Here is a 26691-nt window from a genome sequence, read left to right on the forward strand (position 1 = left end):
TCAGCGTTCAATCTATGGACTGAAGCAAGCATCAAGAAGTTGGAACCGACGTTTTGATAAGGTGATCAAAGACTTCGGGTTTATACAGTGTCATGGAGAGGTCTGTATTTACAAGAAAGTGAGTGGGAGCTCTGTAGCATTCCTGATATTATATGTAGATGACATATTATTGATTGGGAATGATATAGAACTATTAAGCAGTGTAAAAGGTTATTTGAATAATAGTTTTTCAATGAAAGACCTTGGTGAAGCATCGTATATATTAGGCATCAAGATTTATAGAGATAGATCAAGACGCCTAATAGGGCTATCACAGAGTACATATCTGGACAAGATTCTAAAGAAGTTTAGAATGGACGAAAGTAAGAAAGGGTTCTTACCTATGTTACCTGGCAAGGTCTTGAGTAAGACTCAAGGACCGGCTACGGCATAAGAAAGAGAAAGGATGAGTAATATCCCTATGCCTCGGCGTAGGATCTATCATGTATGCCATGCTATGTACTAGACCGGATATAGCGCATGCCGTTAGTTTGACTAGCAGATATCAAAGTGATCCAGGAATGGAACACTCGGACAGCGGTCAAGAATATCCCGAAGTACTTGAAAAGAACTAAGGATATGTTTCTTTGTTATGGAGGTGACCAAGAGCTCGTTGTAAATGGTTACACCGATGCAAGTTGGAACACCGATCCTGATGACTCTAAGTCACGATGCGGGTACGTGTTTATATTGAATGGTGCTGCAGATGGTGGGCATGCTCGAAGCAGTGCACGGTGGCGAAGTCTTCAATAGAATCAGAGTACATAGCGGCTTCAGAGGCTTCATCAGAAGCGGTATGGATGAAGAGGTTCATTGTAGAGCTCGGTGTGGTTCCTAGAGCATTGGACCCATTAATCATTTACTGTGATAACATGGGTGCCATCGCCAATGCACAAGAGCCAAGGTCACACAAGAGGCTGAAGCATATCAAGCTGCGTTACCACTCGATTCGCGAGTACATCGAAGATGGAGAAGTAAAGATTTGCAAAGTACATACTGATCTGAATGTAGCAGATCCGTTGACTAAAGCTCTCCCTAGGGCAAAGCATGACCAACACCAGAATGCCATGGGTGTTAGGTATATTACAATGTAATCTAGATTATTGACTCTAGTGCAAGTGGGAGATCAAGGAGATATGCCCAAGAGGCAATAATAAAAGTGGTTATTATATATCTTTATGTTTATGATAAATGTTTATATGTCATGCTATAATTGTATTAACCGAAACATTAGTACATGTGTGATATGTAAACAACAAAGAGTCCCTAGTGTGCCTCTTAACTAGCTTGTTGATTAATGGATGATTAGTTTCATAATCATGAACATTGGATGTTATTAATAACAAGGTTATATCATTGTATGAATGATGTAATGGACACACCCAATTAAGCGTAGCATAAGATCACGTCATTAAGTTATTTGCTATAAGCTTTCGATACATAGTTACCTAGTCCTTATGACCATGAGATCATGTAAATCACTTATACCGGAAAGGTACTTTGATTACACCAAACGCCACTACGTAAATGGGTGGTTATAAAGGTGGGATTAAGTATCCTAAAGTATGAGTTGAGGCATATGGATCAACAAAGGGATTTGTCCATCCCGATGACGAATAGATATACTCTGGGCCCTCTCGGTGGAATGTCGTCTAATGTCTTGCAAGCATATGAATAAGTTCATAAGAGACCACATACCACGGTACGAGTAAAGAGTACTTGTCAGGAGACGAGGTTGAACAAGGTATAGAGTGATACCGATGATCAAACCTCGGACAAGTAAAATATCGCGTGACAAAGGGAATTGGTATCGTATGTGAATGGTTCATTCGATCACTAAAGTCATCGTTGAATATGTGGGAGCCATTACGGATCTCCAGATCCCGCTATTGGTTATTGGTCAGAGTGAGTACTCAACCATGTCCGCATAGTTCGCGAACCGTAGGGTGACACACTTAAAGTTGGATGTTGAAATGGTAGAACTTGAATATGGAATGGAGTTCGAATATTTGTTCGGAGTCCCGGATGAGATCCCGGACATCACGAGGAGTTCCGGAATGGTCCGGAGAATAAGATTCATATATAGGAAGTCATTTTATGAGATTTAAAATGATCCGGAAGGTTCTATGGAAGGTTCTAGAAGGTTCTAGAAAAGTCCGGAAGAAACCACTATGGAAGGCGGAGTCCCAAAGGGACTCCACCTCCATGGCCGGCCAACCCTAGAAGGGGAGGAGTCCCAAGTGGACTCCCCCTATGGGGGCCGGCCACCCCCCACATGGAAGGGGGGAATCCCACCCCAAGTGGGATTCCCACCTTGGGTAGGTTTCCCTATCACATGGAAGGTTTTGGGTTCGGGTCTTATTCGGAGACTTGTAGTCCAACACTTGGGGCTTCCACCTATATAATGAGGGACAAGGGGACGGGGCCGGCCACCCCAAGAACCACCAAGGTGGCCGCACCCCTTAGTGGCCGGCGCCCCCCTCTCCCCAAACCCTAGCCGCCCCGCTCCTCCACTTCCCGCACGCTTAGCGAAGCTCCGCTGGATTTCTCCACCACCACCGACACCGCGCCGTCGTGCTATCGGATTCAAGAGGAGCTACTACTTCCGCTGCCCGCTGGAACGGGGAGGTGGACGTCGTCTTCATCAACAACCGAACGTGTGACCGAGTACGGAGGTGCTGCCCGTTCGTGGCGCCGTGATCAAGATCTTCTACGCGCTTTTGCAAGCGGCAAGTGAACGTCTACCGCAGCAACAAGAGCCTCATCTTGTAGGCTTTGGAATCTCTTCAAGGGTGAGACTCGATAATCCCCTCGTTGCTACCGTCTTCTAGATTGCATCTTGGCTTGGATTGCGTGTTCGCGGTAGGAAATTTTTTGTTTTCTATGCAACGTTATCCTACATGATCACCATATGGATGGCAAGACTCAAGCAAAGGATCTCTTCGAGATGGCTCATCTTGAACTTGCACTTCATTTCTCCATGGCAAGCTTCAAGCTTATGAACTCTTCGAGTTGGCTCATCTTGAACTTGCACTTCATTCTTCATTCTTAATCATATTGATGTCTTGAAGTAACTTGAGGGCTCACTTCATCTTCATCTTCAAGACATACTTGACACTTGATATCCTTCATCAATTTCTTCTTATTGCAACCTTGAAGCCAACCAATGGTTCAAGAATTTCCTATGGACAACTCCTACAAATATAACTCAATGCAAACATTAGTCCATAGGGATTGTCATTAATTACCAAAACCACACATGGGGGCTCCATGCACTTTCAATCTCCCCCATTTTGGTAACTGATGACAATCTCTTTGAGAGGGTTTATATAAGGAATTTAAGTAACAAATAAGTTGAATATATAGAGCAAACTCCCCCATAATATATGCATGTGTGAATGATCTTGACTTTCATTGCATATATTGGCATTCAAAGCCTAGTGGAGTTTCCTCTAAATATTCAACTATGCAAAGCAACAAGATGCAATGCAATAAAGGCACATGCTTAAGCACAAAGCAAAGACATAACCAAATTCCCTTAAACCCTCCAAACTTCTCCCCCATTGGCACCAATTGACGAAATGGGTGAAAAATTTAGAAGGCCAATATAGTGAGAGTTCCTTCATAGCGTGTGCATTTCTCATAATTTGAGTGGAATCAAATGCACATATCCAATGACGAATATTCGGAAGGAATCACACTATAGATAGGATCAAAGATTGCAAAAAGATAACAAAGTCAAGAAGCTTCAACAAATGAAGCAAGCAACCAAATGAACCGCAAGGAAGATACCAAAAGAAATATATATTATGATAAGATCAAGAAGATTGCTCTAAATAATATGAGGAAGCTCCCCAAGGTTTGTGCACAAAACTAGACAATTTGCATTGGAGTATAAAGTGCACAAACATGGAATCATCACTCCCATAATATCATTCAAAAACAAAAGATACTAAGTGAATAAAACTCTAATGATCACCACAAGATAGTGTTCTAAATCAAATGAGGAAGCTCCCCAAGGTACATGCATAAAATAAAATGTTGCATTTGAATACAATATACATAACATGGAATCCTCACTCCCTCATTTAAAACACAAACATTTGTAATAGATCATAGATAGATAAGTAATCTAAACACTTGCAACAAACAAATAGTTGAGCAACAAGTAAGAGGCACCATAATAAAAAGGCTCAACCAAGAGGATATGTGAAAGGCATGATAAAGCATATTATAAGACTATTACAAGGATGAGTAAAAAGCATCATCATAGTCTTCAATGAATTATATTGCTTAGCATGACCAATCAACACGCAATGAATAAATAAGATATCAAAAGGAGATGTATCATCTCTTATGTGTATAAGTTTCTCTAAGTGGGCAATATCACAAAGATATTTATCCGCAAAGAAACATGCACACACAAAATAGATACGCAAGAAAAATAGTATGATATCCAAGACAAAGTCATGCAATATACCAATAAGAATTTTTGCTTAATAGCATGGCCAAAGGCTCAATTTTATCTTATTGTACATTCATGAACTTCAACCACAAACAACTAAAATACATCACAAATATCAACAAGGGATAGAAGATAGTTGGGATGCATTTGAGAAGGGCAACAAGTATCACAAACGGGGATACCAAAAGAAGTAACTAAATTTGCACTTTCATCTATATTGCACACGTGAGAGCCTTGAGGAATTGATATGCAATAAAATTGCTAGATAGGCATAGTTGGGATGGATGAATCATGAGCATGATTTAAAATACTTCCCAACAAATGCACTCATCTCAAATTACTCACATTCACAATAAAGAGGTTTCATTAAGACTTTTGCAAGAAGCACAACATTTGCAAATCAAGAGATTCATGCCAAGATGCAACCATAAGGTTGGATACAAGAAAAGTATGCATGAGAAGATACTTGTTACCAAGATAGCATTGGTGTGGATGTAGTAGATATGTGTTCCTTTCACCACTTCTTTCCAAGAGTGAGACAAGCATTCAATGCATATCCATTGTACCTAACACAAAGGTAAGTACAAAATGGTCCCCAAACTAATTGGGTCCGAAGTAGTTAGACACACTACAACATATAGGACAAACTCCACAATTCTATGTGCATATAGATATGAAATTGAATTTCATGCACATCTTAGCCAAATTAGGATTTGATGGAGTTTACCCTATATATTGGATCAAGGAAAGTGACACATGCCATAAGATATACATATATTAAATATGCATGCACAATACTTTCAAGGACCAAAGGAAGATACAATTTGGACAAAACACCAAATAAATCAAGAGACAATGGTTGCCCAAATTATATCAAAGAATCAAATCAACACAAGATTGACTCCAAAGACTTATCTCATTATAAGAAGCTAATTAAGCCTAGGCACAAAGGAATGAGATAACCAACTCCCAAGAGAGCAAGGTTCCAACAAATAAACCAAACCCTCGACACTTTTTATGATGGCACAAAGTACCAAAAAGAAAAATTATGTCTCCCAAAACCAAATTTTTGATAATGATCAAGAGAAGTTTAAGCATTATAACAAATATAGGAGAGCTCCCCCAAGATTAGTGCATTATCTAGGATTTATAATATGGATACAAAATGCACAAAACTAGGATCATCACGCTACCTATATCTACTAAAAATGCTAAGAAAGTTTGAATATACAAATTAGATCCATGAGATGCAAGGAAGACACATGGGAGACAAAGCACAACAAATTCATGGCAATAAATAAGGCAATTTTAAACACAAGAGCCAATGTAGATATGATCAATAAATATCTACCTCATCATTGATTACCACTTGTCCTAGGACAAGAGGTATTAGGAAATATTTCCCGGTGGTAGTTTGTAAGTATACATAAGATCATATTTACAACGAACAAAGCATATGGTAAAAGATAAGAGTTAACCATCATGCAAAGATAGTTTCTTGATAGCTTCAATTAGTCATACCAACATGCAAAGCAATTAATAGTATTCATACCAACATGCAAAGCAATTAATAGTATTCATACCAACATGCAAAGCAATTAATAGTATGACTTGAAGCACATGGTTTTCCAAAATTGTATTGAGGGACACGTTGTGAAACACAATGCCAAGAAAAACTTTCACAAATAAGATCCACAAAGATATTAGCAATGAAGCCATTTAAGCAAATTGGAGCTTGTTTGAGCAAACATGCCACATAGGAGAGAGATAATTTATGGTATCAATTCTATGTGACACAACCTCAAATGTTCACATTTTCTAGGCTTGTAATATGCACAAAGCTTATTACTCCCCCATAATGTGATAAGGAATTTATTTTCACAAGAGGCAAATAAGATCCAAGTAGAGATATTAATGGACATTAGAATTTGAATTTCTCATGAAGATGACATACCACATAGCGACTAGATAATCTCACAATATCAATTCTAAGTGATATTCCTCATGTACACACATTGTTTAGGATCATGAAATTCCCAAAGGAATATCACTCCCCCAAAATGGGATTGTCCATTAATCGCTCATAAGAGCCATATAAGATACAACACGATGCAAAGAGGCTCCAACACAAACACAAATACATGGTGTGCAACCCAACATGCATATACTTGATTTCTCAAGCAAAACTATTAGGAAGCACAACATATACAAACACATGTTAGGAACAAAACTAACACATGCAAAAGGGGCGAGTAACTTTCAATATAAATGAGTTGAGAACATGTTACCGCAAGGAGGAACATTGGATATATGATAGTAGCAAGATAATCAAAAGACTTGGCTTGATATAATATAAATGATGAAGATCCCTTAATTCTTCATGATGTAGCCAAGTCTCCAATGCCCTCCAACAAGCACCTATTGATCAAGTTTTGGATTGTTGGTCCCCAACTAAGTTGGGTCCTAAGAGGTTAGTCACAATAGGCTTGGCAACCCAAATGGTTCTTTTCTTGACACCACTTTGAGCACCAACATATTTGGCAAACACATTGCCACCCTCATCCTTACGAAGAGAATAAACATCATCAATGGTGATAGAGTTGGATGAGGTACCAATAGTGCAAAAGGAGGAGATGTGGCCCTTCTCACGGCATATGTAGCAAGTTCTTTTCTTCTCCTTCTTCTCACTAGATTTCTCCACAATGGGAGCATTGGCTTGATTCTTCTTGGGAAGTGGCATTTCTTCAACTTGAGGTTTAATATGAGTTTGAGCTTGAGGCCGCTTCCCTTTTTGCTTCTTCTTCAAAGGGCAAGATCTAACATGATGCCCTTCAATTTTGCACTTGAAGCAAACAATCTTGGCCGGGTCTTTGACTTGTAATTGGCCCTTCTTAATCTTGTTGTTCTTGGACTTGATCTTGTTGTTGGAGTTGAATCCAAGTCCACTCTTGTCATTGGGGGATTGTTGCACACTTAACATCTTGTCAAGTTTGCATTTCCCTTCATAACCCTTTACCAAGTCGTTCTTCAAAGAAGAGACTTGGGCCTTGAGCTCTTTGATTTCCTCTACATGGTTAGTAACAACACAAGTACTAGAGGAAGTAGAACCTTCATTGTTAGAGCAACAAGGCAAGGAAGATAATTCATCACAAGATTTAGCAATATTATGAGTGGATGAATTACTAGGACTAGCACATGGCAATATAACATTTTGAGTAGTAGTGCTAGTACCCACATGAGGCTCACAAGGTGTTGCCTTAGATATTATAGCCTCATGAGCTAACTTTAGCCTATCATGAGAGGCTAGAAGATCCTCATAGGAGCTAGAAAGCTTTCCATGATTTTCTTCCAATTTCCCATAATTGCTAGTTAGCAATTTAAGTTGAGCCCTTAGCTCAACATTCTCCTTCAAGATAGATGCTTTACAAGAAGTAGAGTTAGTAGCACAAGCATCATTATTAATAGAAATGGGAGAAGGCAAGTTGTCATGCTCTTTTAGATAAGAAGCTTTAAGTTTCTCATGCGACTCGGTGAGTTTGGTGAGCGCACTCTCAATAACCCTTGAGCCCTTTTTGAGTTGCTCAAAATCCTCAAGGAGTTTAGCATTCACAAACACAAGCTTATCATTTTTTAGCTTTAGTTCATTTGCCACCTCAAGAGCTCTATCATGGTTTTCCTTTTCTCTAGACAATTCTAGAGCAAAGGTTTCCTCAAGAGCATCCTTGGTGGTTTGTTCTTCTTCAAGTTCATCCTTTAGAGATGCCACATCATTGGCATACTCTCGTTCAAGAGCACCCATTTTATCAATGGTGTTCTCATGCATCCAAATAAGTTTTTGGCTCTCAATAGCGGTAGTCAAGATTTCAAAGAAGTGAGTGCTAGCAATTTTATCTTTGCAAATAACCTTGAATACGCTCTTACCCTTATCGCGTAGAGAGACAACCCAATCCTCTTCTTCATATTCATCCTCATCCTTATCACCACGAGACATATTAGGTTCCATGGTAGGAGGTACCGTGGACCCCTTGGCCATAAGGCATATATGAGGACCGTGAGATAAAGATGAGGAGTTACTTGAGGCTCCTTTCAAGATCTTGTCTTGACCAATAGAATCTTTGGTTTCCTCTACATTGTTAGACACACAACAACTAGAGGAAATAGAAGCATTTTTATCATGGCCACAAGACAATGCAAGCATATCATCATTAGATTTATTCAAGCAACTTACACATGATATGCAAGGACTATCAACACAAGCATGTAAATCATTTCTAGTGCTAGATGTGTTTGAGTCCGTAGATGAAGCATTGCAATGAGATAGAGATGAAGAATCATCAATAGTAAGCTCAAAATCAACATTGCAATTTTCATCACCACTCACCATATCATTACCTTGTGTCTTGACACACTTTGGTGAAGTGGATGAAGATGAGAACTCATCACGGCCAGAAGTGGAAGCAATACAATCATCCTCAATAATATTGGACACATCATATTTATCTTGAAGATTTGTCCATAATTCATGAGAGCTCCCAAAAGGCATGATTGACGAAGTAACTACATTGCTCACAACAATGGAAAACACATGAGAAGCAAGAGCATCGAGGCAAGAGTTTTTCTCCTCCTCAAGAGATAAATTTTGAGGATCCTTAGGAGAAGAAAAACCCATGCCAAGATATCGCTCCATGTCCGGGGACATTCCCCGTAAGATTTTAAGCACATAAATTTTCCATAGATCATAATTTGTGCCATCAAATATAAACAAGTTATTGTGCGCTAATCCCCTAACCGACATCTTTACTCTCAAGGCGGTGAAGCCTAAGAATGAGAGACCTTGCTCTGATACCAATTGAAAGGACACAGATGTCGCCTAGAGGGGGGGTGAATAGGCGGTTTAAAACTTTTACGAGATGGGCTTAACAAATGCGGAATAAAACTAGCGCTTACTTTGTCAAGCCCAAAGCCTATATACTATGGTTCACCTATGTGCACCAACAACTTATTCTAAGCAAAGGTTCACCTATGTGCACCAACAACTTATGCTAAGCAATACAAGCAATTATGTGATAGCAAGATATATATATAACTTCAAGCACGATGGCTATCACAAGGTAAAGTGCATAAGTAAAGAGCTCGGGTATAGAGATAACCGAGGCACGCGGGAGACGAAGATATATCCCGAAGTTCACACTCTTGCGAGTGCTAATCTTCGTTGGAGAGGTGTGGTGGCTTAGTGCTCCCGAACGCCACAGGAGGCTCACCTTGAGGTGTGGTTGCTCGATGCACACCAACGCCACAAAGGCCTCACCCCAAGATGCGGTACTCACACCACACACCGAACACCACGAAGGCGCCTCACCTAAATCTCCGGTGACCCTCGCCACAAAGGCCTAGGTCACGGTTCCACTAAGGGATTTCCTTCGAGGCGGAAACCGGGCCTTACACAAAGATTGGGGCACACATCCACAACTTAATTGGAGGCTCCCAACAAACCGCCACAAAGGCCTAGAATCCGTCTAGGGTTCGAAGAACCCAAGAGTAACAACCTTCTTGCTTTCTCCACCACGAATCACCGTGGAGAACTCAAACCGATGCACCAAATGCAATGGCAAGAACACCACAAAGATGCTCAAGTCCTTCTCTCTGAAATTCCAACAAAGCTACAAAAGCTATTGGGGGAATAAGAGAGGAAGAACAAAGGAATTCACAAAGAACACCAAGATCAAGATCTAGAGAGTTCCACTCACAAAGAGATGGATTTGATTGGTAGAAATGTAGATCTAGATCTCCTCTCTCTTTTCCCTCAAATGGGGGCAAGAATCATGGAGGGATTGAGAGATAGTGCAAGCTTCTCTAGTTCAACAATGGAGGAGAGAGAGAGTGAGAGAAGCCCCAGCCCAAGGAGGAAGAAGGGGGTATTTATACCCCCCAAGAAAATCGAGCCGTTGGGCAAAACCAGGGCCGGATAATCCGGCCTAAGTAAGGGCCGGATAATCCGCCCCCCGTATAATCCGGCCTCAGGGACAAAACCTGGTAAAAATCCGGCCAAAAATCCGGCCCCTGTCCAGAGCCGATTTCGACGGGCCGGATATTTCCGAAATATCCGGCCCGGATAATCCGGCCCGGAAAATTCGGCCTGGCAAACTGCAGAAACACCAAAACTAAAACGGGCATAACTTTAGCATTCGAACTCCGATTTTGATGATCTTGGGCTTGTTTTGAAGCTAGGAAGAAGCTCTACAAGATCATGCAGGAAACCATCATAGTCCAACAAGGGAGGATAGAAACAAATGCTGAAAGGTTTGACCTATCTAAAAAAGACATACCGGTAAAACCTCCAATCTCGAAAATGCAACAAGTTGCCCGTGCAAAAACCATTCTCAATGAACTAGAGCTTGTCATGAGAATAATGTAGGATAACGTTGCATAGAAAACAAAAATTTTCCTATCGCGAACACGCAATCCAAGCCAAGATGCAATCTAGAAGACGGTAGCAACGAGGGGATGATCAAGACTAACCCTTGAAGAGATTCCAAAGCCTATAAGAGTAGGCTCTTATTGTTGCGGTAGACGATCACTTGCCGCTTGCAAAAGCGCGTAGAAGATCTTGATCACGATCGCTTCCGGCGCCACGAACGGGCAGCACCTCCGTACTTGGTCACACGTTCGGTTGTTGATGAAGACGACGTCCACCTCCCCGTTCCAGCGGGCAGCGGAAGTAGTAGCTCCTCTTGAATCCGACAGCACGACGGCGTGGTGTCGGTGGTGGTGGAGAAATCCGGCGGAGCTTCGCTTAAGCGTGCGGGATATGGTGGAGGAGAGAGACCGCTAGAGTTTGGGGAGAGAGGGGGTTTGGGCGCCGGCTCTCTAAGGGGTGCGGCCAAGGCTGAGGCTTGAAGTGGTCAGCCCCCTCTCTATGCCCCTCATTATATAGGTGGAAGCCCCAAGAGTTCTAGTCCAAGTCTTCGAATAAGACCCCAACACTAAAACCTCCCATATGTGGGAAACCTACTCAAGGAGGGAGTCCTACCCAAGGTGGGACTCCCACCTTTCCTTGAGGTGGGCTGGCCGGCCACCCTAGGGGAGTCCACCTTGGACTCCTCCCCCTTTAGGGTTGGCTGGTCATGCAAGTGGAGTCTCTTCGGGACTCCACTTTCCAAAGTGCCATTCTTCCGGACTTTTCTAGAACCTTCTAGAACCTGCCATAAATGCACCGGATCATTTCCAAACTTGGAATATGACTTCCTATATATGAATCTTATTCTCCGGACCATTTCGGAACTCCTCGTGATGTCCGGGATCTCATCCGGGACTCCGAACAAATATTCGAACTCCATTCCATATTCAAGTTCTACCATTTCAACATCCAACTTTAAGTGTGTCACCCTACGGTTCGTGAACTATGCGGACATGGTTGAGTACTTACTCCGACCAATAACCAATAGCGGGATCTGGAGATCCATAATGGCTCCCACATATTCAACGATGACTTCAGTGATCGAATGAACCATTCACATACGATACCAATTCCCTTTGTCACGCGATATTTTACTTGTCCGAGGTTTGATCTTCGGTATCACTCTATACCTTGTTCAACCTCGTCTCCTGACAAGTACTCTTTACTCGTACCGTGGTATGTGGTCTCTTATGAACTTATTCATATGCTTGCAAGACATTAGACGACATTCCACCGAGAGGGCCCAGAGTATATCTATCCGTCATCGGGATGGACAAATCCCACTGTTGATCCATATGCCTCAACTCATACTTTCCGGATACTTAATCCCACCTTTATAACCACCCATTTACGCAGTGGCGTTTGATGTAATCAAAGTACCTTTCCGGTATAAGTGATTTACATGATCTCATGGTCATAAGGACTAGGTAACTATGTATCGAAAGCTTATAGCAAATAACTTAATGACGAGATCTTATGCTACGCTTAATTGGGTGTGTCCATTACATCATTCATACAATGACATAACCTTGTTATTAATAACATCCAATGTTCATGATTATGAAACTAATCATCCATTAATCAACAAGCTAGTTTAAGAGGCATACTAGGGACTTCTTGTTTGTCTACATATCACACATGTACTAATGTTTCGGTTAATACAATTATAGCATGATATATAAACATTTATCATAAACATAAAGATATAAATAATAACAACTTTATTATTGCCTCTAGGGCATATCTCCTTCAGTCTCCCACTTGCACTAGAGTCAATAATCTAGTTTACATTTGTAAAGATATAACACCTTGGCCTTATGGTGCTTTATCATGTATTGCTCACGGGAGAGGTTTTTAGTCAACGGATCTGACACGCTCAGAAACGTATGTATTTTGTAATTCATTTGCGTCTCAACGCATCACTCATTTCCAAATGAGTCGGCATTTAAATATGTTTGGTCTTCTGGTGGAACCTTAATTCCGCGGTCTGAAATATGTCACTAATATTGTCACACACAATATAGCTTCAAAGTTCTGACTCTGTGGGAACTACACCAAGTTCTCAAAGAACCTCTTGACTTTAACATCCTTTGTCATTGTCAAAACAATGACATATTCTGCCTTCTTTTGTAGAATCCGTCATAATATTTAGAACTCTTCTAAATCTAGCATAGACAACTTCTAGCTTATTTGTGCTATCTTTTAAACAACACTTAGTCTAATTTGAGATTGAAATTTTATTTTTATATGTGACAAAACAAATATCGGTGCAACATCTTACAGCGATTTGTTTGTCATTTCCCATATAAAACTATATATATATATCCTTAGTTCTTCTAAAGTACTCAAGAATATTCTTACTGTCGTCCAATGATCATCATATGAATCATTCTGGTATATGCTCATAACACTTTATAGCACATGACATCTGATTGTGTACATATTATTTGTGATCTATAATCACTCATGTGTTTTTACTTATTGAGTGTCAGATACACTCAAGTCTTGTTAAAACTTAACATGACAAGAATATTTTCTTAATATTTCTATATTGAACTATTTCAATATCCATTCTATGTACTTTGACTTAAACTTATTTTGTGTTTCAATCTATCTTCATAGATCTTGATACTAAATATGTTTCAGTCCAAATCCTTTCATTGAAGTTAATTTTCAATGAAACCTTTTAATCAAGTATATAATTACATCATTTATAACCAACTATATGTCATCTACATAAGTATTATAAATATGTCTCAGCGCTCCCACTTAATTTCTTGCAAATGCAAGCCTCTTCATCGTCTCTGATGAAATCAAAAACTCTTTGACTATTTCATCTGGTGAAGATTCAACTCCGCGATACTCATTTCATTCAATTGAAGTTTGTATACCTATCTAGTATTCCACGGACCAGCAAAACTCTTGGTTGTATCTTGTATACACCTTTTAATACATACTTCTGATAAGTAATGTATTTTGCCATCCTACTAGCATATCTCATAAAAGAAATATGTAGTGATTACTAGAATAATCCACATAGACTATAAGCATTGCTACGGAAGATCTAATCTTATCGTAGTCAACTCTTTGAACTTTGTCGTAAACAATTTTTCGACAAGTCGAGCTTCTTTAAGGATATTCCATCCAAGTCCATCAATTTTATAGATCCATTTACTTTCAAAAAGTATTTATCTATCTTGGATTTCATGGCATATAGCCATTTTAACGGAGTCAGGGCCCATCATAACTTCTTTGTTTGTAGTTGGTTTATCATTGTTCAAAATCAATCCTTTGTCCACAAATCATTTATTTGATCACAAAGTAAACCATACCTACAAGGTTCAATATGTACTTCGATCTCCATGGCTAAAACACTTTGTAGTCATGGGAGCCATGATCGTCGTGGCCGCTTCCGAAACCTATTCCGATGCTGTGCTACTCTGATCATTATGCTCAGTTTCATAAACCTTATCAAATTATATTGTCCTCCCACTCAAATACTTCACTAAAAACAATTTCTCGGAAATAAGAAACATTGACAAACACTTTTGTCTTTGTCTCGTAGTGGGAAGAATTCCCAATTAATTCTCTGGGATAACCAACAAAGACATTCATCCGATTTTGGTTGACTATTAGGGTTTATACCCATGCCATAACTTGTATGGTGTCATTTCAACGGATCATGATGATGCTCTATTCAGTGTAAAAGCGGTAGTCTCTAAAGCATAATCCACAAAAATATAATGGCATCAATATTTTATCTCATCATTGATCCAACAAAGTTTGGATATATCTCTTGGATACTTCATCATCACTATGATACTCCAAGAAACGTAAGTTGTAGAATAATTTCATAACTCTCTTAGATGTTCGCTAAAACTCGTAATTCAAATATTTCCACCATGATCCAATCATAGATATTTGATTTCTATTACGATGATTTCCACTTCATGCTGAATTTTATTTGAATCCTATTCAAATATTTCAAACTTTTCCTTATTGAATATATCCACATATATACTCAATTCATTGTTTGAAAGTTTTCATGAAGTAGAAGAATCTTCCGCACACAACTATGCCCAGTGAACCACATATATCATTATGTATGTTTTCACTAAGTTAGTTGCCCGTTCAACTCTTCGGCATATGAACGGTATTTCAGTCATTACCTTTTAGAAAAGATTTTGCAAGTGCCAAACGATTCAACAAATCGAATGACTCCAAAAATCCATTTGCATGGAGTTCCTTCATGCGATCCTTTCTAACATGACCTAAATTGCGGTTCCACAAATAAGTGGAATTCAAATCATTTGCCTTATGGCATTTTTAGCGTCAGTGTTATGTATGTGTGTTTCACCATTAAGATTTATAATAACTTATCCATCGTACATGGAGTAATGTCATAATTTAAACAACTCATTGTTTTTATTTGACCAGAGCAAAATAACAATTATTAAGTTCTTTATTATAAATTCTAAGGGCTAGATAGAATGCCAACGATGAACACAATAACACTTTATTTTTGTTCCAGACGTGCATTCCTATCATATTCCTTGTCAGTCACTTAGGCCATTGTATTCTTGTATTGCGTTGTTTTGTATGACACTTCATACCAACCAATATAGTACTAATACCCAAGAATTTCAAAGTGTGACTTAACTAGGAATACAACCATAACATGTATATCATTTATATACATCTGAGCTAGACTTTCTAGTCTTTTCTTTTTGCCAAAATATCTTTTGCAGTTTCTCTTTTAGCTTTCCTCATTATTCAGAAAAACACTTCAACATCGTTAACTTCTAGGTTTGTTGGTCAAATACCAATAACCTTGAGGTTCTTACATTGAAGTTGATCATCATATGACAAGTGTTCCAGATTTCACTATTAGTAACTTTGTAATATGATGAACAATTTCACTCATAATTTTATCCATCATATCATGACGACTTTCCGAGACCATGTCTGTACATGCTAGGCTCGTAAAGTTTTAACCTTGGTATTTGCATGTGCAAATCTAGCTTGCACCCGTTGTATGCACACGTAGAATCTATCACACCCGATCATCACGTGATGCTTCGAAACGACGAGTCTTAGCAACGGTGCATATTAAGGATGGTCACTTCATGGATATGCGAATATTGTTAGTGCCCCAATAGTTGGAGGATTGTGACGCCTTGCGTCTTCAACCTTCATACATTCCCATAAAACTTATGAGTTTATGTAGTCTCACCAAATTTATATTCTATCATCTTGCAATAAGGTCTTAGATATCACATATATCTCATACCTTGATTATTTCTGAAAACTAAATTTTCAGCTCCTTACTTTTCAAACAGAATTGAACTTCAAGTTTCACGGAGACAAGATAACTTTAGGTACTAATTGAAACCATAGCTCTTTGAATCAACAATATGAGGTTTACTAAAAGTTTGCAATAGGACTTAATCAATTCTTGATTCTTTAACAATACGGTACCAATCCGTAAAGTTTCTTGTCAGATTTTAACAGCATTTCTATCTCAATAACAAGACTAGCGCATGGTAGAAAACGGATGCCAATACTACAAAATTAATTCAAAATACTACTCAGACTATGTTTATGATAATTAGTTCATGTTTTAATCTAATTACTAATGAACTCCCACTTAATATAACATCCCTCATAGTTGTTAAGTGGTACACGATCCAAATCCACTACACCAAAACCGATCATCACGTGAGATGATGTAGCTTCAATGGTGAACATCAACATGTTGATCATATCATCCATATGACTCGTGTTCAACCTTTCGGTTTCCGTTGTCCCGAGGCCATGTCTGTACATGCTAGGCTCGTCAAGCAAACCCAAGTATTCCGCGTGTGCAACATGGCTTACACCCGTTGTATGTGAACGTTGAGTCTATCACATCCGATCATCACGAGATGCTTCAAACGATTTAACTGTTACAACGGTGCATACGAGGGGAGAACACTTTATTATCTTGATATTAATGTGAGGGATCATCTTATAATGCTACCGTCGCGATCTAAGCAAAATAAGATGCATAAAGGATTAACATCACATGCAGTTCATATGTGATATGATATGGCCCTTTTGTCTTTGCGCCTTCGATCTTCATCTCCAAAGCACGGACATGATCTCCATCATCAACGGACATGATCTCCATCATCGTCGGCGTAGCGTCAAGGTTCATGGCGCCGTCTTCATGGTTGTTCACCTCATGTAGCAACTATTACAACTACTTTGAAATACTACTCAACATGAAAATTAAAGACAACCATAAGGCTCCTGCCGGTTGCCACAATACAATAATGATCATCTCATACATATTCATCATCATATCATGGCCATATCACATCACCAAACCCTGCAAAAACAAGTTAGACGTCTCTAATTTGGTTTGCATATTTTACGTGGTTTAGGGTTTTCGAGAGAGATCTAATCTACCTACGAACATGAACCACAACGGTGATACTAATGTTGTCAATAGAAGAGTAAATTGAATCTTCACTATAGTAGGAGAGACAGACACCCGCAAAGCCTCTTATGCAATACAAGTTGCATGTCGAACGAGGAACAAGTCTCATGAACGCGGTCATGTAAAGTTAGTCCGAGCCGCTTCATCCCACTATGCCACAAAGATGCAAAGTACTCAAACTAAAGACAACAAGAGCATCAACGCCCACAAAACCATTGTGTTCTACTCGTGCAACCATCTATGCATAGACACGGCTCTGATACCACTGTAGGATAACGTTGCATAGAAAACAAAATTTTTCCTATCGCGAACACGCAATCCAAGCCAAGATGCAATCTAGAAGACGGTAGCAACGAGGGGATGATCAAGACTAACCCTTGAAGAGATTCCAAAGCCTATAAGAGTAGGCTCTTATTGCTGCGGTAGACGATCACTTGCCGCTTGCAAAAGCGCGTAGAAGATCTTGATCACGATCGCTTCCGGCGCCACGAACGGGCAGCACCTCCGTACTCGGTCACACGTTCGGTTGTTGATGAAGACGACGTCCACCTCCCCGTTCCAGCGGGCAGCGGAAGTAGTAGCTCCTCTTGAATCCGACAGCACGACGGCGTGGTGTCGGTGGTGGTGGAGAAATCCGGCGGAGCTTCGCTTAAGCGTGCGGGATATGGTGGAGGAGAGAGACCGCTAGGGTTTGGGGAGAGAGGGGGTTTGGGCGCCGGCTCTCTAAGGGGTGCGGCCAAGGCTGAGGCTTGAAGTGGTCAGCCCCCTCTCTATGCCCCTCATTATATAGGTGGAAGCCCCAAGAGTTCTAGTCCAAGTCTTCGAATAAGACCCCAACACTAAAACCTCCCATATGTGGGAAACCTACTCAAGGAGGGAGTCCTACCCAAGGTGGGACTCCCCCCTTTAGGGTTGGCTGGTCATGCAAGTGGAGTCTCTTCGGGACTCCACTTTCCAAAGTGCCATTCTTCCGGACTTTTCTAGAACCTTCTAGAACCTGCCATAAATGCACCGGATCATTTCCAAACTTGGAATATGACTTCCTATATATGAATCTTATTCTCCGGACCATTTCGGAACTCCTCGTGATGTCTGGGATCTCATCCGGGACTCCGAACAAATATTCGAACTCCATTCCATATTCAAGTTCTACCATTTCAACATCCAACTTTAAGTGTGTCACCCTACGGTTCGTGAACTATGCGGACATGGTTGAGTACTTACTCCGACCAATAACCAATAGCGGGATCTGGAGATCCATAATGGCTCCCACATATTCAACGATGACTTCAGTGATCGAATGAACCATTCACATACGATACCAATTCCCTTTGTCACGCGATATTTTACTTGTCCGAGGTTTGATCTTCGGTATCACTCTATACCTTGTTCAACCTCGTCTCCTGACAAGTACTCTTTACTCGTACCGTGGTATGTGGTCTCTTATGAACTTATTCATATGCTTGCAAGACATTAGACGACATTCCACCGAGAGGGCCCAGAGTATATCTATCCGTCATCGGGATGGACAAATCCCACTGTTGATCCATATGCCTCAACTCATACTTTCCGGATACTTAATCCCACCTTTATAACCACCCATTTACGCAGTGGCGTTTGATGTAATCAAAGTACCTTTCCGGTATAAGTGATTTACATGATCTCATGGTCATAAGGACTAGGTAACTATGTATCGAAAGCTTATAGCAAATAACTTAATGACGAGATCTTATGCTACGCTTAATTGGGTGTGTCCATTACATCATTCATACAATGACATAACCTTGTTATTAATAACATCCAATGTTCATGATTATGAAACTAATCATCCATTAATCAACAAGCTAGTTTCAGAGGCATACTAGGGACTTCTTGTTTGTCTACATATCACACATGTACTAATGTTTCGGTTAATACAATTATAGCATGATATATAAACATTTATCATAAACATAAAGATATAAATAATAACAACTTTATTATTGCCTCTAGGGCATATCGCCTTCAAATAAGCACAAGCTCTAAAACATCACATGGATAAGATCCAAGTAAAACCAAGAAAGATGATGAACCAAACTCGAAAACGCAACAAGTGATCTATGCGAAATCCGTTTTCGATGAACTAGAGCTTGTCATGAGAATAAGCACAAGCTCTAAAACATCACATGGATAAGGTCCAAATAACAACCAAGAAAGATGATGCAAGGATGCAAAGGTTTGAGCTCTCTCCCAATGATATGATCGAGTTACTCACTCGAGAGCCCTCTTGATAGTACGGCAACTAAACTATAAACCGGTCTCCAACTACACTATGAGACCGGTGAGAAAGAAACCCTATCAAGAGCAAACCTTATACTTGCGCATTCCACTTGAGCTCGATGACGACGATCTTGACCTCAACAAGATGGAACGCCTTTCTTGCTTGTGCTTGCTTGACGAAGTCTTGTGGATTGCTCCCCCATAATCCACCATGGGAGAGCTTCTTCTTCGGCGCATCTTCACATAACCATGACCACCATGTGGATTGCTCCCCCATAATCCACCATGGGAGAGCTTCTTCTTCGGCGCATCTTCACATATCCATGATCACCATATGGATGGCAAGACTCAAGCAAAGGATCTCTTCGAGATGGCTCATCTTGAACTTGCACTTCATTTCTCCATGGCAAGCTCTTCGAGTTGGCTCATCTTGAACTTGCACTTCATTCTTCATTCTTAATCATATTGATGTCTTGAAGTAACTTGAGGGCTCACTTCATCTTCATCTTCAAGACATACTTGACACTTGATATCCTTCATCAATTTCTTCTTATTGCAACCTTGAAGCCAACAAATGGTTCAAGAATTGCCTATGGACAACTCCTACAAATATAACTCAATGCAAACATTAGTCCATAGGGATTGTCATTAATTACCAAAACCACACATGGGGGCTCCATGCACTTTCAACCTCGACGAGGCATTTCATGATCGACGCCTGCGTCTTCTCGGATGACGCAACGTCGGCCAAGGTGGCCTTGATAGCCTTGTTGCCGATAGGGCGCCCTGCAGACGTTGTTAGCAGCGCATCCAGATCAATGGCGTCTTTCCCCTTTGACAACGACTGGCGCGTCAACCGCCATTTCTCGATCATTTTGAGCTTGCTATATCAATGCATCAGCGTGAAAGGCTTATGCCCTTCCGAGTTCTTGCGGCACATATCCATGGCCTTATCGAACTAACCAAAGGAAACACAGTCAGACCGTCGAACAAAATGTAGGCGCTACAGATTATCTAAGAAAGAGACGTACCACGCCGCTAACGTCGATGTCGTTGTCGCCTCTGGTCTCGATCTCGCTATGGAACCCATGGAACATGTTCACCGACGCCTGGATGATGGCCCATCGCGTCGACATTGCCTTTTGGCTCCTCTTCATAGTCACTTTGTTGTAGTCGATGTTGATGGGCTTGCGCTCATCGAACTCGGCCTTGATCCTCGCCCAATACTTTCCGTACTTTTGGTTGGCGCCGATGATGGAGTCATGGCTCACCGTTTCCCACGACTCGCACATACATTGATCCTCCAGAGGCGTCCACTTGGGGCCTCGTGTGCCCGACGCCTTCTTCTTCTTCCTCACGTCGTCCGCGTCACCTCCACGAGATCATCGGCATACTCACCGGCTCCCTCCTCGTCCTCTTCGTTGCCGCCCTCTTCGTCCTCGTCATCATCGTCGTCCTCCACCCTCCCCCTCCTCCTCTTCGTTGCCGCCCTCTTCGTCCTCGTCATCATCGTCGTCCTCCACCCTCCCCCTCCTCCTCAGCACCAGCGCCGTCGAATTCGAGCGGGCTCCCGCGGCCAGTGAACGGGGCACCGTCCGGACCGGGTCCTGCCTCGCGCTGGGGTGCTTGCTCGTACACCGAGGAGTAGAAGAGGGAGTTGGGGTTGAAGTCGCCATGCGGCAGCGTATCCTGGTAGTGCGGCGACAAGTTTGGCGTCACACACTCGGGAGTGGCGGAGGGGCCGTCGTTGTAGAACCCGGATGTCGACAGAGAGACCACTCCCGGAATGTACACTGGCACCGACGTACTTCATGGGCTCGCGTTGGTGGTAGCGATACACCCGGCCAGCAAGTGATGGTAAGCGCGCGCCGCCAGCGCCTTCTTCTCCTGCTGCGCCGCCCTCCGTCCTTTCCGCTCCGCCATCGACAACTTCCGGCGCAGACAGTCTTGATGCCACTGATCATCGGTCCAGCCTTCCGGCTTCTTCTTCGGAGCCGGCGCCTTCCGCGGCTTCGCGAAGGACGCCTTCGCCCCTTTCGTCTCATTGCCCGGCGGCTTCTTGACCGCTTTCTTGGTCATCTTTTTTGGGGGCTGTCGGCGGCGCCATGGATGGGGAGAGGGTAGCGACGGCGGGAGGAACAGAGTAGCGACGGTGGGAGGGAGAAATGAATCGGCGGGATAGGAGATCAAATGTGTTGGGAGGGCATAAATGCGCGACGGGAGACCCGCGATGTGGCGGGAGGGGCGCGATTTGGTGGGAGTGGGGGACGAATTTTTCCTGTGCCGCTAACGCGTCGGTCCCGCCACTCCCCGCCTCGCTTTTCGTTGTGTCCGGCGTGCCCGGAGCGTCCCCTGTGTAGCGAGGACGGGCTCGTGGCGCCGGACACCGTATCGGGCCGCGCCGGACAAAAATATGCTTTCGGACATGGCTGGGAACATTTTTTTTATCCGGCGCGCCCCAAATCCCTTTGGGGGACGGTTTGGGGGACGCGACTGAGTGATGCTCTTAGTATTATGCATATGATACTTGTCTATAGTACTATTTCTATAGTTAGTGGTATTATAGAGTACTATCACAATCTTCTTCTAAATTTATTGTTTTGTAAAATCTCAATACAAATATATGTTTAAGATCTATTTAGCATTAACTTTTCTCTCAACATGAGCTATGATACAATATTTACCTATATTACTCTAATCCTACCTCTCTTTCTTAATTAGATACTACATCAGCATTTTTATAAGTCTAGAATGCATGTACCTAAAATACTGCACTATGGGCAGACTAAGAAAACATCCGTATTGTTTTTTTTTTTGAGCTGTTTTTTGTTTTTATTGAGCATATGGAAAACATCCGTATGTGCAGCGGGAATGCGATAGCCGTGACAAACAGGATAGGCGACCGAGTTTCGGGCCGGCCCATTATACCTAACCCTCGGCGCATCCAACTCATGAGCCCCCCAACCCCAACCACGGGGCAACCCACGGCAGAACCCTCGGGCTAGTGAGGCGCGGCGCTGCCGGCGACGCGTTCGACGACGGCGGCCGTTTCCGGTAAGCCCCTACATCCTCCCCTTTATCCTGCTCTCTGCCGATGCAAACCTGCCGCCGACGCCGCTACGAGCCTTCCCCACCACCACGCCCTGTCCCATAGTCCCGCGCCGCTACGAGCAATGGGGAGCGCGCGGCCCCTTCCCAAATTCCGAGCGCGAGACCCCCGAATCCTGTGGAAATCGCCCAGCCAGTGTACCCTTCGTCCCTTCCGCACGCACAGAAACAGACAGTGCACGGCTGGCGGCTGGGACAGGAGGCGGGCACTGCAGCTGCCTGGGACGGGGAGGCCAAGCCTGTGAGGAAGAGGGGATGAGGATGAGACGGGAGGAAGTTTGCAATTCAATACCGTGGCCATCAATACAAACAAGAATTAGGATTCGGTGCTCTCCTAAGGTTCCAACTACCAATACACATGTACTACATCCAAACCAAAACAAAAAACTGGAATCGCAGTCTATTTCAGTTTCTTGCTTGATTTGGTACTGCAGCCAGTTCAACTCCAAAGGGCTCAATAAAGACACCCAACCAGAGCCTAATCTTTTGGCCATGTTTTACGAGTTGTGGAATTGTGATATTTACTTGTTGTTGGTATGCGAAGGTTGGCTGTGGACAGGAATCCCAAAGGAAACCAGTTGGGACATGTCGATGGCCGCGTTGGAGGAGCGTCTGCGACAGGAGAAGGTGAAGAAGTTTGAGGATTTCGTTGACCGACGGCTCAAGCCTGATCTTGTGAATGCCATTGCCCAGCGCGATAACTTGTTCCAGCAGCAAAAGACCTTGTAAGCTCTCATCGTATTCCTTTCTGCTGCAATTGTACTGAACTATGTAGGTCTCTTGCTTCCAATGGTTCATATATCTGGCAATATTGCTCATTCTGATGGTTTATGTTTTTGTTGATTGGTTGCAGCTTGGATTTGAAGCGAAATATTGAAAATTTGGAAAAGAATGGTGTAACCAGCATGCGATCCATGGTCAATATTGGCTCTGAGGTGTACATGCAGGCAGAAGTGTAAGCATCCTTTCACCCTACACTGCCTCAAATTCTGAAGTTCTTGCCTTTGCTGTTTCACTTCTCGACCCAGAGTAGACATATTTTCAACATAGTAGTGGGTTACTGGGTTTGATTTGACATTTGTCAATTAGACAAAATTCTTGTGTAAAAAAAAAACTCATTCTGGACTCTGCTCTATCTCACATTCTCTGTAATCTCTAGAAAGGAACTGCTCTATCCTTTATCTAATGTAAGTCATTGACCATCAAATAAAATTCAACCTTATTAGAGTATGTGGTTTGTGTTATGAATGGACGTTGTAGTGCTATTGGGCCAAAGGGCCAGAATATATGAAGTACATATGCAAAGAGAATCCTATAAGAGTGGGTGGTTTGTACTGTCTAAAATTAAGGGCAAGAGATACTAAATTACTCATCCAATAATTTGAGTGTGCATTTCAACTGGAGTTCTTGATGAAACTTTGCAGTAGAAGGGTAGACATGAGAAAGGTGTTCTATACCCTTTCGTTTGTTTCCGTAGGGTTCACTTTCCTCATAGAAAGGTGTTTGCATATGGAGACAGTATAATGAACTGTTTAGATTACTGTGCACTACATAATAAAGTAGAAAGAAGGTCATTGGTCATTAGACAGCATAGCGAGCGAATGTGAAACTTGCTTTGATATGCTTCATCATTTCAACTCCTTCCTTAACTGGCCTTCTTGAACAAGCTGTTAGGTTAACATTTAAAGGTTGGAATAACTCTAGGATATTATTAATTTCCTGTTTGAAACCTACGCTTTCATGCCTCCAGTAAATTTTCTTGAACTGTTGAGATTAATTGTTGCCCTTATTCTGTGATTATTCCTACAGGCCAGACACGAGACACATTTTTGTGGACATTGGTCTTGGTTTTCATGTGGAATTTACATGGCAAGAAGCTCTGCAGTTTATTTCTGTAAGAGAAGCAAGGTTGGCGAGGTAACTCATTTTGAACATTTGAATTTCAGATCCTGCTTCACAGCAATATTTATAAGGCATGAAGAATTATTCTTCTGGTGCTTTATGCCCTGTTTGACACAGTTTTGCATATATAGTAATATATACTTACTTTTGCCGGGTTATTAACTTATTACACTTGGTAGAGCATGCTGGTAGAGCTAAAGTGTTTTTTTTTCTTTTGAGCAAAGGTGATATTCTTGAGCATTGTGGACTCTTTCATCTCTAGATAGTTTCTGTACACTTATTCTAGGTATTTTAATTTGTTGGAGCTTGATGCTCACTCAGGCATCAAATGCTGAGTAGAACTCGCTTATTTGACATCAGCAATAAGGGACAATGTACATAGTCAAAGCTGATTCTTGTGTGCTTCTGATCTGCATCTAATATTCAATTCCATATGCACCTTCAGAATATGAAGATAACCTGTAGCGGTAACATCATATGTGGTTGGTATTATTATTTATATCCAGACTTATGGTAATTAGCCACGTGTGTGGCTCATAATATAGAAAGATATAGTGCACTTCTCAACCCTGGAGGTGAAAGTTCATTTTTCGACCTTGAACTCTAAAACTGTTTGAAATGTAAACCTTGAACTATGGAAAAAGTTCAGTTTTCACCCTCTGGCGGTTTCACAGATGGATGCCATGTGTCCACCACCTCGCTGCCATGCCAACCAGTTTCATTTTTAATCCGTTTCCAACACCTTCTGTAGTCATTTATAACATATTTGTGTGAAAGTTTTCGATCCAATGATGAAGGTTTTAGATCTCGTTGTATTTGTTTGTTCATGGCAGTGACATGCCATAGATATCTCGCTCTTTAATCGGTTTATGTGTATTGCTATAGATCTATCTATATGTCGATTATGTCCATCCGGTTACGTATGCTGGCATGCTTGCTTTGCAGCTGTGTGTACTGTTCTTGCGTGTACTACAGGGATGGTCGTTATTGATGTTGGGCCCCTCGACGACATTCATATGCATGCTGTTGTAACTTCTATTTTTGTGGTTTGAAATTAACTCACATATTTATGATGTGAAGTTTTTCATGTTTACAGTCAAATAGATGAGTACACACACCTTATCGCAGGCATAAAAGCACAGATCAAGATGGTACGTACAATAAATTAGGTGTTTCGTTCATGTAGTACATGATGTAAGGTCTATAGCATTATCTGCTTATATGTTACCCTCTCCCATTGTTCAAATGCAGGTATGTGAAGGTATCCGCGAACTCCTGCAGATACCAGCAGAGTGAGCGACCCAGAGATACACACCACAACCTGAGGCTGAGAGGTGCTTGGTAGAGAAACGTCTATAACTTGCCATCGATTTTGTAAGATTCTTGGAGCAAACTGTTGCAAGGTGCATGCCAAGAATGCATCTCCCAATGTTTTCTCTATGAGGCTTGTGTGACACTGGTTGCGGTGAATCTTGTAGCTGATCGATAGGGTGTATGTAGACTTGGTGGACGTTTGTATTTACAACATGAATTTTCAGAGGAATTGACGTGGCTGGCATTTGGCTTGATGATATCATTTCTTGCTGCATGCATGCTGTGTTAGGCCTAAAGGCTCAGTTTGAAGATATTTGTTCCTCTTAAGAAGAGGTACCCCTATCCTCCATTGCACATTGTTTACGGTGCGATCTATTCAGCAGCTTAGGGGCAGTTACACATCCATGGTTTCTGCAATCTGGTGGTTCGAACCAGAACTGGAGTTGGTCTCGACAGTATATTGAATATAAATTTTCCTTTGGGTCGGGCAGATCAATACTTGTGTCAGTCCGCATCATACCTTGTTTTCTCTCTAGAAGAGAAATTTGGTCTTTCTTTTATCTAACGTATATGTTTGCAGTGTATGTTTCCTGGATTCATATATGATGGGGCATTACTAAATTTTATATGCTAGAAAAGAAAACTATATCTAGAAAACTGCTCTCC

The 26691-nt window shown here is 41.7% G+C and overlaps 1 protein-coding gene across 1 annotated transcript; it reads left to right on the forward strand.

The window, feature by feature from the left end:
• The first annotated feature begins 22660 nt into the window (after positions 1-22660).
• Positions 22661-26284, forward strand: LOC127333863 (uncharacterized). The gene is made up of 6 exons (XM_051360300.1): positions 22661-22755; positions 23354-23534; positions 23663-23764; positions 24619-24726; positions 25808-25862; positions 25963-26284. Exons 2-6 carry the CDS (start codon positions 23395-23397, stop codon positions 26005-26007), a joined length of 450 nt encoding a protein of 149 aa, XP_051216260.1. The 5' UTR covers positions 22661-22755; positions 23354-23394; the 3' UTR covers positions 26008-26284.
• The last annotated feature ends 407 nt before the right edge of the window (positions 26285-26691 follow it).

Source organism: Lolium perenne, chromosome 2 (assembly GCF_019359855.2).
Source record: "Lolium perenne isolate Kyuss_39 chromosome 2, Kyuss_2.0, whole genome shotgun sequence".
In the NCBI taxonomy this organism is placed as follows: Eukaryota; Viridiplantae; Streptophyta; class Magnoliopsida; order Poales; family Poaceae; genus Lolium; species Lolium perenne.

What these genes read in the sequence shown, in the direction of transcription:
- LOC127333863 (XM_051360300.1), top strand. Translation starts at nt 23,395, where the DNA reads ATGTCGATGGCCGCGTTGGAGGAGCGTCTGCGACAGGAGAAGGTGAAG. An exon ending in GTGTACATGCAGGCAGAAGT is followed by an intron (nt 23,765 to 24,618) that starts GTAAGCATCCTT and finishes TTATTCCTACAG; the next exon opens with GCCAGACACGAGACACATTT. An exon ending in TAAAAGCACAGATCAAGATG is followed by an intron (nt 25,863 to 25,962) that starts GTACGTACAATA and finishes GTTCAAATGCAG; the next exon opens with GTATGTGAAGGTATCCGCGA.